At 40.8% G+C, this 16,754-nt stretch overlaps 1 protein-coding gene across 1 annotated transcript in view; it reads left to right on the top strand.

The window, feature by feature from the left end:
• Window positions 1-16,754, top strand: part of KCNT2 (potassium sodium-activated channel subfamily T member 2) — a 1,342,824-nt gene that overhangs the window by 359,632 nt on the left and 966,438 nt on the right. The window contains 1 exon segment of the mRNA XM_040262901.1: window positions 15,177-15,288. Within this exon segment, the coding sequence (XP_040118835.1) occupies window positions 15,177-15,288 (112 nt within the window).

The raw sequence follows: 16,754 nt of genomic DNA, 5'->3' as shown, positions 1-16,754 counted from the left end.
CCAACTTCAAGGGAACTAGATTCTTACACACCGAGTTTGCAGGCGGGAATAATGTTAAAAATGAATTTGTTGTTGTTCAGTCTCTAAGTGGTGTCTTGCTCTTTGTAACCTGTGGTCTGCAGCACGCCAGGTTCTTTGTCTGTCCTCCACTCTCTCCAGGAGTTTGCTCAGATTCATGTCCATCGAGTCGGTGATGCTATCTAACCACCTCATCCTCTGCTGCCCCTTTCTCTTCTTGCCCTCAGTCTTTCACAGCATCAGGGTCTTTTCCAATGAGTTGACTATTTGTATCAGGTGTCCAAAGTATTGGAGCTTCAGCTTCAATATGAGTCCTTCCAATGAATATTCATGGTCTATTCCCTATAGGATTGACTGGTTTGATCTCCTTGCTGTCCAAGGGACTCACAAGAGCCTCCTCCAGCACCACAATTTGAAAGTATCAATTCTTTGGCACTCAGCCTTCTTGATGGTCCAACTCTCACATCCTTAAGTGACTACAGGAAAAACCACAAAAGTTATTAAAGAAGGCAATTTAATACAATTTGATACAAACAAACATTAACACTTCACGAAGTGTGCAGTCTCCATTCCCAAGGGTCCAGAGAACTGCAAAATGGGATGCTGTGCTGTGCTTAGTCATCAGTCATGTCTGACTCTTTGCAATCCCACGGATTGTAGCCCACCAGGCTCCTTTGTCCATGGGATTCTTCAGGCAAGAATACTGGAGTGGGTCACTATTTCCTACTCCAGGGGATCTTCCTGACCCAGGGATTGAACCAACATTTCCTGCGTCTCCTGCATTGCAGGCAAATTCTTTACCTGCTGAGCCATGGGGTGGGAGGAAAGAAGCTTTTAAAGCTTAAAGAATAAGAAACAAGGAAGAGAAACAGAGAATGAATAAGGAAATAAGTACCGAGCCCAGAGTTGGCTTGGCATTTGCAGATTGGCTGACTGGATGTAATCTATTTCTGGTTGAGTGGGACATTTACAGGGCAGGAATGTGATCTAAGTTTTGGTTTGCAGATATGGCACCAGGACAGGAGCCATTCCGGCTTGGACCTAGAGTTTATTTCAACAATGATATCTCTAAAATATCTCAGCCAGTCCTTGCATTTTAATGACCATTATTCATTTCCTCAAAGAAGAGCCAGTTCTAATCAGTTTATTAGTGAGGCACACAATGTTGACAGAAATATAGCTAATAGAAGCCATCTCAACTCTAGGATGTACTCTCTGATGGGGGAAAAAAAAAAAACTGAGGCACCCTGGGTGGTGAAACTAAATGCTAGCTGCAACTGGAGTTTATCTTAAACCTGACTCTGAACCTATCACCCTGTTTATGCTGAAGTATTTTAACATGAGAGATAACCTAAGAGTCATTCAGCTGATATTGATGGAGTTTGGGATTTAAATTGGAAGAGTTCCAAAGTTTAACATCAACTTCACTTGAATCTAGGTAGTCTGAATGTACCCAAACTCTTGCATCATCCTGCCAAGCAAGGCTGTTGAAAGAACTGAGATGATTTCTGAGAAGTACATAATAGGCAGCTAGTAATAGGCAGTTTCTACTTATTAATAGAATGTGTCTTTTAACACAAGAATGTCTTTTAAGCAAACTTGAATGGCTGCTTCTAAAATACTGTGGCCACCAAAATGTGTAAGCAGACATCATGGTTAGTTTATTAATTAGAAAATTGGGACAAGAATTTTGATGCATTATTTCCTTGGCTTATTTATTTCTAGGAGACAATCAAATCTTGTGATTTCCTTAGTATCTGGATGCTTTAGATGAATAAAATTACTGTGTGCTGTTGCTTTATACAGGGTGATGCTACATTTTATGTTAGCATTTCTGTGTAGCAGTTTGAGCCATGCCATTTTAACTTGATTATTTTGGCATTTTGTTTGGATGGGAGGCCTTTTGAGTTTTACATTTTTTGCTTTTAAAACTGTGAAGGAATATGTTAGAAAAATCTTCAATCTGTGCTTATATTAGAGATAAAAACAGAATAGAATTCAAGTCTGAAATGAAAGTTAAGAGTGCTCTAGCTCACAACTTACTAATATAACTGATATGACCAGTCTGGAATAAGGTTGAATTTGTTATTCAAAAGCTCAGATTGATCACTTGAGCTCCTACCTGCCCAGCTTACTAGGACATTTAGCTTTACTGACCAGGGCTCTCTTCTCCCTGGATTGTCTGAGGACCCTCCAGAGTTAGTCCCCAAAGACCAAAGGCAAACAAGAGAGTCTCCTTAAATTCACTGGCAGTGCTTGTGTGTGTGAGTGGGAAGCAGAAGAGGGTTTGGGGGGATTTGGGGAGAATTCCTTTCCACCTGGAGTTGTATCTGAAACATAGCTCTGTGATTGAACACTGGACAGCACAGCTTATTGTATCTTCATCCAGTGTGACAGTTACCTGTTTGCTGTCTGGGCCCCAAAATACCCACCCAGGAAGTGATTCGTCTTTAACATACACAGTTTAGAGTGAAGTACCCAGAGTGTTAACACTCAAACACTTAGGGAGAACCCCTGAAGCGTGTGCTGGGATGGCTGAACCAAGAGGAACCTCCACACTCAGCAATGCTTTGTGCCAGCGTGCGGTGTCTCTGCAGAAGGACCAGAGCAGGTCCTTACCTGGATGCATGCCTCTCTCCTGGGGAGTTTCCTCTGTGGGCTCCTAGTTGCTCCACAGAGCAGCAAACTTCCTGTGGATGACCTCTAGCCCAGAGGTTGCCATATCCCCTCCCCTGCTTGGCTCAGAAGAGACTACTGGAATCCCTAGCAGCTGGCCTGCCTGCTCCCCTAAGGGCCATTTCAGAGCACAGAAGACAGTACCAGAGAAGGTCTTTTTCATGGTGGTGTTGTTATTTAGTTGCTCGGTCATTTTTCAACTCTTTTGCAACTCTTGGACTGCAGCCTGCCAGGCTCCTCTGTCCATGAGATTTCCCAGGCAACAGTTCTGGAGTGGGTTCCCATTTCCTTCTAAAGGGGATCTTCCCAACCCGGGAATTGAACCCATGTCTCCTGTGTCTCTTGCATTGACCTGAGCCGCCAGAGAAGCCCCCTTTGTCAACTTCAATCTTGTGAAAATTTCTCTTCCACCTGCTTAAGCACCCTTCCTTACACATCTCAGAGAAGCACTCAGGTGAGTCTTCCAAGCACAAAGATTCCTTAAAATTTTTTCAAATTGAAAGAAATGCTGGTCCTCACTTTCAAATTTAAATTTCTTTTGCTGAGGTTTTACCTAACAAAACACTCTGTACATTTGGGAAATGCTGAACGTTTTCACACTTTTATGAACAACTGTTAGCACCTAAATTCAACTTAAATAGGCACATCAAAATGTGCCTTGAATAAAAACAACCATTTCCAATGCCAAAGACATTTTGAAGTGGCAAGTTTTGCTCCACTTTACAAGAAAAATATTAAGCAAGTCATTTAAAGATATAGCTAGAAGGATTGTTAGTGAAAGGTTGTTGCTGAACGAAAAGACACTGGGATTCCTGGCCTCCGGAGGAGAAAATTCAATCCAGGGCCAGAGATGAGGCTTGATCGCTCAGAGTTTTTGTGTAATAAAGTTTTATTAAAGTATAAAAGAGATAGAGAAAGCTTCTGACATAGGCATCAGAAGGGGGCAGAAAGAGTACCCTCCTGCTAGTCTTCAGCTGGATGTTATATAGTCACTAGCAGTCTGTTAATGAAAGAAAGGAATGTCTTACAACTCAGAATGGCACCAGGCCCCTCACCCATAAGTTGCATTTTGGGATAATCTTGGCACCAAATGGTTCATCCTGGGCCATAAAATGATTGACTTGAATCTTGTAGAAGGACAGATCACCATACAGATAGTTTCACTTACATCGATTAGGGGAACAATATCTGAGTATAACATGCTGGTTTGTCAAGTAGGTTCTGAGCCATGAGGCAACTGACTTGAAGACAGAGTTTGAGGTAAATGCGTAGTACATTAGCATAGCTTAAGACCAACATTTCCATAAGAAAAATGCGTTGGTTATCTCAAGGTTTGAGAACAGTTAACTTCAGGTGAAACCAGGTGTCATTATAGCAACACAGTATTTTAAGAGAAACCTCCTTTTAAATTTGTATAGAGAAGGAAAAATAAATATCAGCTAGTTTGTTTCCTCCTGCCGTTTAAGAGAGAAAAAATGTCTGACACTTGCAAGGCCTTCCTGCCTGTTACCCTCTCATTAGTCTGGCAACTAATGAAAGAACATAGAAGAATCTATGTGATCTAGTCCAGTGGGGGAAGGAATGCCTCCCTGAAGAACTGGTATTTAGTCTTTAACAAGAAAAGCATCCCAGGAGGCACAGTGGCAAAGAATCCGCATTCAATGCAGGAGACGCAGGTTCGATTCCTGGGTCAGGAAGGTCCCCTCCAGGAGGGAATGGCAACTCACTCCAGTATTCTTGCCTGAGAAATCCCTGAACAGAGGAGCCGGTGAGCTACAATCCATGGGGTCACAAAGAGTCAAGACGCAGCTGAGTAACTGAGTACACACACACTTTTACTAGAAAGAGGCTGAGTGGGTGTAGAGATGAGCAGAGAATTCCACAAGAGGGCAGCAAATACCAAGGCTCTGGGAACTAAACAGCACTTGGAGCAGAGCCAGGGGAAAGTCCTACCTAGGCTGGCATGGAAATCTGAAGCCAGACTACTCATGGCTTTGAAGAGCAGTTTAATGAGCTGCGCTTTATTTTAGGAATAACAGGAATTGAAAGATACGGGATTTAATTTTTTTTTTGCAATTAATTTTGCTGTATGGTAGAGTTCAGTTCAGTTCGGTTCAGTCGCTCAGTCGTGTCTGACTGTTTGCAACTGTATAGTAGAAACTAACACCAAATTGTAAAGCAATGTTAAAATTAATTAAAAATAAATAAATAAAATATTGTTTTAGCCTCAAGGTGAAGAATGGTTTGAGGATAAGTGAGAGCAAGTGAGAGCCAGACAGTTAGAAGACATTTGAATTGACTGGACTATAGGAGGAAAAACGTCATGTTAAGAGTAAAAATAAAAAAGGAATATTATTTCTACCAGAGATCAAATTGCCAGCATCCGCTGGATCATGGAAAAAGCAAGAGAGTTCCAGAAAAACATCTATTTCTGCTTTATTGACTATGCCAAAGCCTTTGACTGTGTGGATCACAATAAACTGTGGAAAATTCTGAAACAGATGGGAATACCAGACCACCTAACCTGCCTCTTGAGAAATCTGTATGCAGGTCAGGAAGCAACAGTTAGAACTGGACATGGAACAACAGACTGGTTCCAAATAGGAAAAGGAGTACATCTAGGCTGTATATTGTCACCCTGCTTATTTAACTTCTATGCAGAGTACATCATGAGAAACGCTAGACTGGAAGAAACACAAGCTGGAATCAGGATTGCTGGGAGAAATATCAATAACCTCAGATATACAGATGACACCACCCTTATGGCAGAAAGTGAAGAGGAGCTAAAAAGCCTTTTGATGAAAGTGAAAGAGGAGAGCGAAAAAGTTGGCTTAAAGCTCAACATTCAGAAAATGAAGATCATGGCATCCGGTCCCATCACTTCATGGGAAATAGATGCGGAAACAGTAGAAACAGTTTCAGACTTTATTTTTGGGCTCCAAAATCACTGCAGATGGTGACTGCAGCCATGAAATTAAAAGACGCTTACTCCTTGGAAGAAAAGTTATGAGCAACCTAGATAGCATATTCAAAAGCAGAGACATTACTTTGCCAACTAAGGTCCATCTAGTCAAGGCTATGGTTTTTCCTGTGGTCATGTATGGATGTGAGAGTTGGACTGTGAAGAAGGCTGAGCGCCGAGGAATTGATGCTTTTGAACTGTGGTGTTGGAGAAGACTCTTGAGAGTTTCTTGGACTGCAAGGAGATCCAACCAGTCCATTCTGAAGGAGATCAGCCCTGGGATTTCTTTGGAAGGAATGATGCTAAAGCTGAAACTCCAGTACTTTGGCCACCTCATGCGAAGAGTTGACTCATTGGAAAAGACTCTGATGCTGGGAGGGATTGGGAGCAGGAGGAGAAGGGAACGACCGAGGATGAGATGGCTGGATGGCATCATGGACTCAATGGACGTGAGTCTGAGTGAACTCCGGGAGATGGTGATGGACAGGGAGGCCTGGCGTGCTGCTATTCATGGGGTCGCAAAGGGTCAGACACGACTGAGCGACTGAACTGAACTGAACTGAACTGAACTAGTAATTATAGCCTTACTGAAGAAATGACACCCTTAGGCCCTTGGGAAATGATGTAATTCAAGAATACTGATACCGAATGTGTATCAATGCAAGAGTAATTCCTTTATATAGTGCAAAGACATTTTAATATTTTCTTTGGTTTACATGGGTTAAAATTTTCTATTTAGGAGAAATCTAATGTTTACTATATGGTCATTTAACGACTACCTCAGATTCAGATCTAAATTGTTTTAAAAGTGTTTGTGAAAAATTAAAATATTTTCATATTTGGTTTAGTGCCAATATTCAGTTAGAGTCTAAAACTGGTGTCTCATGCATTTAAGTATGTCTATATACCTTACATAGTAATATATACTCCTTGTGATTTAGAAACATCAATCCCAGCCACCACAGATCAAATTGTATAGAGTGACATACTAGCATACTAATATTTTATTAAATATTATAAATATTTTCCAGATTTTTATGTTGTTATATTTGATTGTTTTGCTTTAATATATAATGCAGCTAGTCTCAGAGTTCTCCCAGTTTGTGAAATAGAGTGTATGGTATGGTTTTCATCTTTATGTTGGTTTGCATACCTGAGCATTTCAGAATTATTTATTAAATGAATTAATTCAGGCAGGTAACTAGTCCATAGATATTTTACACAATTATATTTACATCGCTGAGTAAATTTAAATAGCCACATCGAAATATGCCTTGAATAAAAAATAAGTTCAAATACCACAGGCATTTTGGGGTAGCAAGTTTTCTTCCACTATACAAAGAAAGTATTAAACAAGTCATTTTAAAATGTAACTAGAGTATTGACTAGAGAAGTAATTGTAGAACATTTTTAGATAAAACAAAGTACATTATTTTCAATCATTATGTTGCTTTATTGTGATGCTTTTGAACTGTGGTGTCGGAGAAGACTCTTGAGAGTCCCTTGGACTGCAAGGAGATCCAACCAGTCCATTCTGAAGGAGATCAACCCTGGGATTTCTTTGGAAGGAATGATGCTAAAGCTGAAACTCCAGTACTTTGGCCACCTCATGCGAAGAGTTGACTCATTGGAAAAGACTTTGATGCTGGGAGGGATTGGGGGCAGGAGAAGAAGGGGACGACCGAGGATGAGATGGGTGGATGGCATCACTGACTCGATGGACGTGAGTCTGAGTGAACTCCAGGATATGGTGATGTACAGGGAGGCCTGGTGTGCTGCGATTCATGGCGTGGCAAATAGTTGGACACAACTAAGTGACTGAACTGAACTGAGTACCTAGGAAAAAAAAGAATTGTTGTTGTTCAGTTGCTAAGCCATGTCCAACTCTTTGCAACCCCATGAACTCAGCACACCAGGCTTCCCTGTCCTTCACTATCTCACAGAGTTTATTCAAACTCATGTCCATTGAGTTGGTGACTCTATCCAGCAATCTCATCCTCTGTCACTCCCTTCTCTTCCTGCCCTTCATCTTTCCCAGCATCATGGTCTTTTCCAGTGAGTTGGCTGTTTTTCGTATCAGGTGTCCAAAGGATTGGAGCTTCAGTTTCAGTATCAGTCCTTCCAGTGAATTTTCAGGGTGGATTTCTTTTAGAATTGACTGGTTGGATATCCTTGCAGTCCAAGGGATTATCAAGCGTCTTCCCCAGCACCAAAATTCAAAAGCATCAATTCTTTGGCACTCAGCCTTCTTGATGGTCCAACTCTCACATCTTTACATGACTACTGAAAAAATATAGCTTTGATTATACACAGCTTTGTCTGTAAAGTGATGTCTCTGCTTTTTAATATGCTATCCAGGTTTGTCATAGCTTTTCTTCCAAGAAGCAAGTGTTTTTTTAATTTCATGGCTGCAGTCAGAATCCACAGTGATTTTGGAACCCAAGATGGTAAAGATGCCACTTTTTCTATTGTTTTCCCTGTCTATTGCCTTGATGTGATAGGCCTAGATGCCATGATATGAGTTTTTTGAATGTTGAGTTTAAAGGCAGCTTTTTCACTCTCCTCTTTGACCTTCATCAAGAGTTCCTCTTCACTTTCTGCCATTAGAGTGAGATCATCTACATATCTGAGGCTGGTGATACTTCTCCTGGAAATCTTGATTCCAGCTTGTGATTCATCCAGCTTGGCATTTCCCATGATGTACTCTGAATCAGTTCAGTTCAGTTCAGTCGCTTAGTGGTGTCTAACAGTTTCCGACTCCATGGACTGCAGCATGCCATGCCTCTCTGTCCATGACCAACCCAGGAGTGTACTCAAACTCATATCCATAGAATCGGTGATGCCATCCAACCATCTCATCCTCTGTTGTCCCCTTCTCCTCCCACCTTCAATCTTTCCCAGCATCAGGGTCTTTTCAAATGAGTCCTTCCCATCTGGTGGCCAAATTATTGGAGTTTCAGCTTCAGGATCAGTCCTTCCAATGAATTTTCAGGACTGATTTCCTTTCAGATGGACTGGTTGGATCTCCTTGCAGTCCAAGGGAGTCTCAAGAGCCTTCTCCAACAGCACAGTTCAAAAGCATCAATTCTTCAGTGCTCAGCTTTCTTTATAGTCCAACTCTCACGTACATACATGACTACTGGAAAAATCATAGCTTTGACTAGACAGACCTTTGTTGGCAAAGTAATGTCTCTGCTTTTTAATAAGCTGTTTAGGTTGGTCATAATTTTTCTTCCAAGGAGTAAGCGTCTTTTAATTTCATGGCTGCAGTCACCATCTGCAGTGATTTTGGAGACCCCCAAAATAAAATCTGTCACTGTTTCCATTGTTTCCCCATCTATTTTCTATGAAGTAATGGGACTGGATGCCATGATCTTCGTTTTCTGAATGTTGAGTTTTAAGCCAAATTTTTCACTCTCTTCTTTTTCTGGATAGACGTTAAGTAAGTAAGGTGACAATACACAACCTTGATATACCCCTTTCCCAGTTTGAAGCAGTCTGCTGTTCCATGTCTGGTTCTAACTGTTGTTTCTTGACCTGCTTACAGGTTTCTCAGAGGCAGGTCAGGTGGTCTGGTATTTACATCTCTTGAAGAATTTTCCACTGTTTGTTGTGATCCACACAGTGGCTCAGATGTTAAGGAATCCACCTGCAGTTCAGGAGACCTGGGTTTGATCCATGGGTTGAGAAGATCCCTTGGCGAAGGGAACAGCTAACCACTCAGTATTCTTGCTGGGAAAATTCCATGGAAGAGGAGCATAGCGGGCTACAGTACAAGGGTTCCAAAGAGCTGACATGACTGAGCCACTTACATGTAGGACTTCTCTATAGTTCAGACAGTAAAGAATCTGCCTGGAATGCTGGAGACCTGGGTTTGATCCCTGGGTTGGGAAAATTCCCTGAAGAAGGGAATGCAACCCACTCCAGTATTCTTGCCTGGAGAATCCCATGGACAGAGGAAGCTAATGGGCTACAGTCCCCAGGGTGGCAAAGAATCAGACATGATTGAATGACTAACATTACGTTTCTACACACAGTCAAAGGCTTTAGTGTAGTCAGTAAAGCAAAAGTAGATGTTTTTCTGGAATTCCCTTGCTTTCTCTATGATGCAACGAATGTTTGCAATTTGATCTGGTTCCTCTCTCTCTTCTAAATCCAGTTGTACATCTGGAATTTCTCGGTTCATATTCTGCTGAAGCCAAGCTTTAATTATTTTGAGCATTGCCTTGCTACCATGTGAAATGAGTGCAGTTGTATGGTGATTTGAACATTCTTTGGCATCGCCCTTCTTTGGTGGGATTGGAATGAAAACTGACCTTTTCCACTCCTGTGGCCACTGCTGAGTTTTCAAATTTGCTGGCATATTGAGTGCAGCACTTTAATAGAGTCATCTTTTAGGATTTAAATAGCTCAGCTGGAATTCCATTACCTCCACTAGCTTTGTTCATGGTAGTGCTTCCTATAGCCTACTTCACTTCACATTCCAGGATGTCTGGTTCCAAGTGAGTGATCACACCATCATTGTTATCTGGGTCATTAAGACCTTTATTGTACAGTTTTTTTTGTATATTCTTGCCACCTCTTCTTAATGTCTTCTGCTTCTGCTAGGTCCTTGTCATTTCTGTCCTTTATTGTGCCTATCTTTGCATGAAATATACCCTTGGTATTTTCAATTTTCTTGAAAAGATCTCTAGTGTTTCCCATTTTATGGATTTCCTGTATTTCTTTGCCTCTTTCTCTTACGGCTTTATTATCTATCCTTGTTATTCTGTGAATCTCTGCATTCAGATGGGTATATCTTTCCCTTTCTCCTTTTCTTTTCACTTCTCATTTTATGTCATTTTATTTCTAAAATGTTATATATTCAAAATATACGTAAGTCAGGTTAAGGTTCAGAAATATGTGTACAGTGTCAGTATTGTAATGGTATATAATTAAATCTCTTGAGCAATCAAATTTGCAAATATGAAGTATTGTAATTCAATACAGGTAATATTTTATGGATTTGAAGGACACTGCAGTAAGTTCTAAGATTTTACTAGGTGGCAAACTAGATAATTCACTCAGTTTTTTCAGTTTAAAGTAACATATGGAGTAACAATGGAGTAGGTTCAATTATATAGAACAGAAATGGCACATAACATAAATATTATTGTTCTATCTAATTTTAATTCTAGAAGTCACTTAAACACAATGACTGGATCACCCAAATATTTTATCACTGTCTCTTACTAAAGCCTCAAATATATCTGTCTATACATATATATGGACAGAAGAACCTGGTGGGCTGCAGTCCATAGGATTGTAAAGAGTCGTACAAGGCACACTGTATATACATATTTGATGTATTTTGTTAGAAAAGGATTATAATGAAAAAAATTCAAGTAATCCAAAATTTTTCTAAAATTCAAAAATAACATATATGAAAGAAAAAGTCATATTTCTCAGAGAAAATAAAAATTTCTAAAATATGAGATACACTTCTTACTTGTTGTCAGCTTTGTTTCCTCAGAAATTCCTTCCCTGGCCGTGCATCTTAGCACCTTCCAAGATGTTCCTATTTAATTTGTGAATTACAGATTTCAATCAGCCTCTTTTAGTATCCTTAGAAAAATATATACATTCATATAGTTTATGAACTTTTTGCAGTTTTTTTCTAAAGTCTAAACCAAAGGCAGGGATTTAACATTATACTTTTTTTTTTTTTAATCTCTTGGAAACCAGAGTTTTCTAATAGCAGATACTTGATACTCATTTACTAAATTAGATGCTAAATATGGTCCTCAGTAAATTGAAATCACAGTAATGAAATTATGATCTAACAACTGCTATTGAGGGGTAGATACAGAAGTAGAGATGACAAAAGTTTAAATTAGCAGCTCTGACATGTACTTAGATATTCTTAATAATACTCCTTTTTATTTGGGTCATCTGAGTCTCCTTTCCTACCCACTTATTTATTGAAAGTAGCAATGACCATAGTAGACCCCTCTCTGGCAGATGGTGATCCCCACATTAGGCAGAGCTGTGCTGGGTTGGTGCTGGCAGTAGAGAGGAGTCTGATCAGGGACCCTGCTAGACAATCACTGGGCCCACCCTGTAGGGCTGAGCTCACCCCAAGGCCTGGCTCAGACCAGTGTAAACCCAGAGATACTGAGAAGGCAGAGCCAGGGGTGAGCCATAGGTCCCCAACTCCTCCCAGGGAACAGGAGGTGCAGACAGAAACACAGAACAAGGAAGTCTCCACCTGCTGTTCTGGAGATTGCATGAGTTAGTGCATGGAAAGCTCTAATAAGACTGCCTTTTAAATTTTATGTATGGTAGAGTTTTGGACTTTTTTTTTTTAACTTCCAAAAGAGTTTTTTTAAAACTGAACAAAGAGGAAAACCTTAGGTCAGTTAATTTTCCTTTTCAGAAGCTCAGATCATGAATATGCTCTTTATTCTCTCAATGAGACTCTGCTTTATCTTCACTGTCCATTTTGCTACTATTATGTATTCATTTTAGTTTCTGCTGTGTCGGATTATTGAATATTGTCTGTGACAGACCATAACATGCTAAATATCTTTAGTGACATGATCGTTTCAAAATATTTATTAAATGAAGACTTTTGAAACTTCCAGATGGTATGAGATTTGTCAGTTGGTGGCACTTCCTAGGCTTACCAGGTGGAGTAGTACCAGCCCAAAAGTCAATTGATATTTTTTGCCATTAGGCCACTCTTCTAATTTCTCAGGTTTCCCTGATGGCTCAGATGGTAAAGAATCTGTCTACAGTGCAGGAGACCTAGTTTCAATTCCCGGGTCGGAAAGATCGCTGAAGAAGAGAATAACACCCCACTCCAGTATCCTTGGAGAAAGCAGTAGCACCCCACTCCAGTACTCTTGCCTGGAAAATCCCATGGACGGAGGAGCCTGGTAGGCTGCAGTAGATGGGGTCGCTAAGAGTCAGACACGACTGAGCGAATTCACTTTCTCTTTTCACCTTCATGCATTGGAGAAGGAAATGACAACCCACTCCAGTGTTCTTGCGTTCTTGCCTGGAGAATCCCAGGGACGGGGGAGCCTGGTGGGCTGCCATCTATGGGGTCGCACAGAGTCGGACACAACTGAAGTGACTTAGCAGCAGTAGCAGCCAGTATCCTTGCCTGAAGAATTCCATGGGCAGAAGAGCCTGGTGGGCTGCAGTTCATGTGGTCACAAAAAGTCAGACATGACTGAGTGACTTTCACTTGCTAACTCACCCTTCTAGTTTTTCAGAAGTGTCTAAAAAAATGAACTTTTTATCAAATGTATGCACATTGGTGACTTTTGAGGGAGAGGAATAGAGCTTCTAAAAGAAAGTCATGTGGAATACAGATTATATGGTGTTTCTCCATAAACTGTGTGTACATGCATGCTCAGAAGTGTCCTATTCTTTGCAATCCCATGGACTGTGGCCTACCAGGTTCATCTGTCCATGGCATTCTCCAGGCAAGAATACTGGAACAGGTTGCCATCTCCTACTCCAGGGGAGCTCCTTGACCAAGTGATTGAACCCATGTCTCCTGCATTCCTTGCATTGGCAAGTGGATTCTTTACTGCTGCACCAGCTGGGAAACCCCATACTTAACGTATTTATGGGAAAATCTGAACAAACTTTTTTCCAACCCAGTTCAATAATATTTACTCTCAAAATGGAGGTGAGGCCATGCAATTCTGGTTATATTGCTTCCCACAAAGTGTAGATCTTATCAAACACCTAATGATATCATAATTTTCAAATGTTTTGATTAGGTAAGTGTCAATACTGTTACAGCAATGTAACCAAGGCGGCATATAGTTTTCACAGATAACTCTGAAATTAAGCATTTTTAAGAGTTGTTTAGATCTTAAATGAGAGGATGTAAACCCAGTGGAAACTGAGTTCAGGGCCCTTTGGGAAAATCCCAGGAAGCCTGCAGGGAGCCCTCTCACTCCCAGAAGGAGGGAGACTTTCATTCTGGCAAAGCATCCATCTGTTTTCTAGAGTTAGAGCTGAGGAGAGGGGTGATCTCATGGGTCCTACTGAAAGTCAGTCCCTCTCTAAGACATCAGATCCAGTGCTCAGGTGCATGTGAGTAACAGTGCCCTCCCTCCTGGACCCAGCAGATAATGAGAGTAAGATCAAATTCCCTGGTGATCCAGTGGTTAAGACTTCACCTTCCAATGCAGGGGATGTATGTTCGATCCCTGGTCGAGGAGGTAGGATGCCACGTGCCTCATGGCCAAAAAGCCAAAACGTAAATATTGCAACAAATTCAATAACAACTTTAAAAATGGACCACATAAAAAAGAATCTTTAAAAAATAAAAGGTCAGCTGGAGACAACGTGTTTCTGAGCTACTAACTGAATGTTTCTGTCCTGAATATTTCAGTCCTTTCTGGAGCCTGAGGTCTGGGGTGCAGCTACCTGCAGATTTTTTAAATGACCTTAAAAGTGAAGTCGCTCAGTCGTGTCCGACTCTTTGCTACCCCATGAACTGTAGGCTGCCATGCTCCTCCATCCATGGAATTTTCCAGGCAAGAGTACTGGAGTGGGTTGCCATTTCCTTCTTCAGGGGATCTTCCTGACCCAGGAATTGAACCCGTGTCTCCCACCTTGTAGGGAGATGCTTTACTGTCTGAGCCACCAGGGAAGCCCCCATAGTTAAGTGGCCTTAACTAAGTTTAAATGCATATTGTATGGAGAACAAAGCTGACTATCACTTAAAGTGGCTGCTACAGGGAATCTCAAAATATGTGAACCAGGAGAGCTACCAATGATGTAGAGTCATCAACTAAAGATCAGATCACCAGCCACAGCAGCAGTAAGGTGTTTGTTGTGGTTTTATCTTGCCCCATTTTTCTGGGGGAAAACATCAAGTGTGTGTGTGTGTGTGCGCACGTGTGCACGTGTGCACGTGCATGTGTGGATTGTGCAGGAGGATGTAAATAGGAAGAAAGCTTATGTAAAACTCTAGGATGAGTGGAAATTCTCAGGATTCTTCTAGAACAACGCTATCCACTGAGCCATGTCCTCAGTTCATTACAATGAGTTGTTATTTCAATGACAATATTTGCTTCACTGAGGTAAGATTTGACAATTAAAAGCACATACTGTGAGAACAGAGAGCCGCAGGAAATCTTAGAACTCACATTATGGACAATAAGCTCATTGTGGGAAATTTTTGCCCAATCCACATATTCATCTTATAAATTTATATTTCATTATTTTTCATGAGGTGACTTCTTCAATCAGCTTTATGAGGAGCGAGAAAATGCAGCATAAAAATCAAATTACTGAATTTAGTTTTCTTACAGTGCTAAAATGTTGGTTAAAATATTCTTTGGAAAATAGCAATGCATTTCTCTTCCACAGAACAGTTTGTGTGGAATGACTTGCTCTTGCAACTGCATGTAGTTTATTGCCTGAGGCTAGGAATCACTCACTCCTAAACCTGTTGTTATAAAAACACCATTTTGGATTGTTAGTGTAATGCAAATATTTCTTTGAAATGTAGGTTGTTTTCCAGTCTCAGTATTATCACAGAGCTCACCCACCCAGCCAACATGAGATTCATGCAATTCAGAGCCAAAGACTGTTACTCTCTTGCTCTTTCAAAGCTGGAAAAGGTAAGTCGCCACATGATGAAGTAAGTTGCATTTAACTGTTTGGACTGAAAGACTAACTTGGGAAATTGTTACATGTAGAAAGAAATGCCATGTAATATTAAAAATAAAAATGCTATTTTGAATTCCTATGTGGGGGCTAAAATCTTAATTTATAAGTTTTTTAAAGTGTATAGTGATGGATTTGAACCAGTGATAAAGTGAACATGATGGAAATATCTAATTCTGGCATCAGGGATCACAAATTGAAATCATGATTTATGAAAGAACTAAATACACCTGGAAAAAAAAATATATATATATATACATACACTCACAAATGATATCTATTATTGATAATATCATTAGTGCTATGTCAAGACATGTATATTTGCAGGTTTCAAAAATCCTTTAAATCTTAGAAAACCCATGGGCTTTGTTGAAAGTCAGTCCCCAAATGAGATAATCTGACATACAATCTGAGACAAAGTTAAGTTTATTGCTTAGGTAAGTAAGGGGACCCTGAATATTCATTGGAAGGACTGATACTGAAGCTGAAGCTCCAATATTTTGCCCACGTGATGCAAACAGCTGACTCATTGGAAAAGACCCTGATGCTGGGAAAGACTGAAGGCAGAAGAGGGCAACAGAGGATGAGATGGCATCAGAGGATGAGAGGTTGGATAGCATCACTGATCCAATGAACACGTGCTCAGTCGCACAGTCATGTCCGACCCTTTGCAACCCCATGGACTGTAGCCCACCAGGCTCCTCAGTCCATGGAATTTTCTAGGCAAAAATACTGGAGTGGGTTGCCATTTCCTTCTCCAGGGGATCTTCCAGATAAACTTGGGCAGACTCTGGGAGATAGTAGGGAACAGGGAAGCCTTCCTCCAGGGGATCTTCCGTGGAACTGCAGTCCATGGGCTTGCAAAGAATTGGACATGGTGACTGAACAACAAAGTAAGGGAACTGTCACCTCAGGAGAGGTTTTTTTTGTTTTGTTTTGTTTATAAATATTTATGAAAATTGAAAGGTGTTTGCTCTTCTGTCCCATGAGCATCCATCCAGCTGCTTATCAACTGCTAAGATGCATGGTTGGTGTCATAAATGCCCTTGAAATCATCAGGATTATCGATTATCTGCTTTTACTTAAAACTCCTTGTTCCTTGACTTGTGGTCAGCACCTCTCTTCACACTGTTATGTAAAAGGTGTCCAGAATTTGTGCCCCGAGTAAGCTATCCATGGGTAAAAACGTATATGCTGTGTGCTAAGTTGCTTCAGTCATGTCTGACTCTTTGCAACCCTATGGACTGTATGTAGCCCACCAGACTCCTCTGTTCATGGGATTCTCCAGGCAAGAATACTGGAGTGGGTTCCACGCCTTCCTCCAGGGGATCTTCCTGACCCAGGGATAGAATACACGTCTCTTACATCTCTTGCATTGGCAGACCAGTTCTTTACTACTACTGCTACCTGGGAAGCCCTA

This window comes from Oryx dammah, unplaced genomic scaffold, assembly GCF_014754425.2.
Source record: "Oryx dammah isolate SB20612 unplaced genomic scaffold, SCBI_Odam_1.1 HiC_scaffold_21, whole genome shotgun sequence".
NCBI lineage: Eukaryota > Metazoa > Chordata > Mammalia > Artiodactyla > Bovidae > Oryx > Oryx dammah.
Note: the sequence above shows the minus strand (reverse complement) of the source record. Positions and strands in the feature narration are given on the sequence as shown.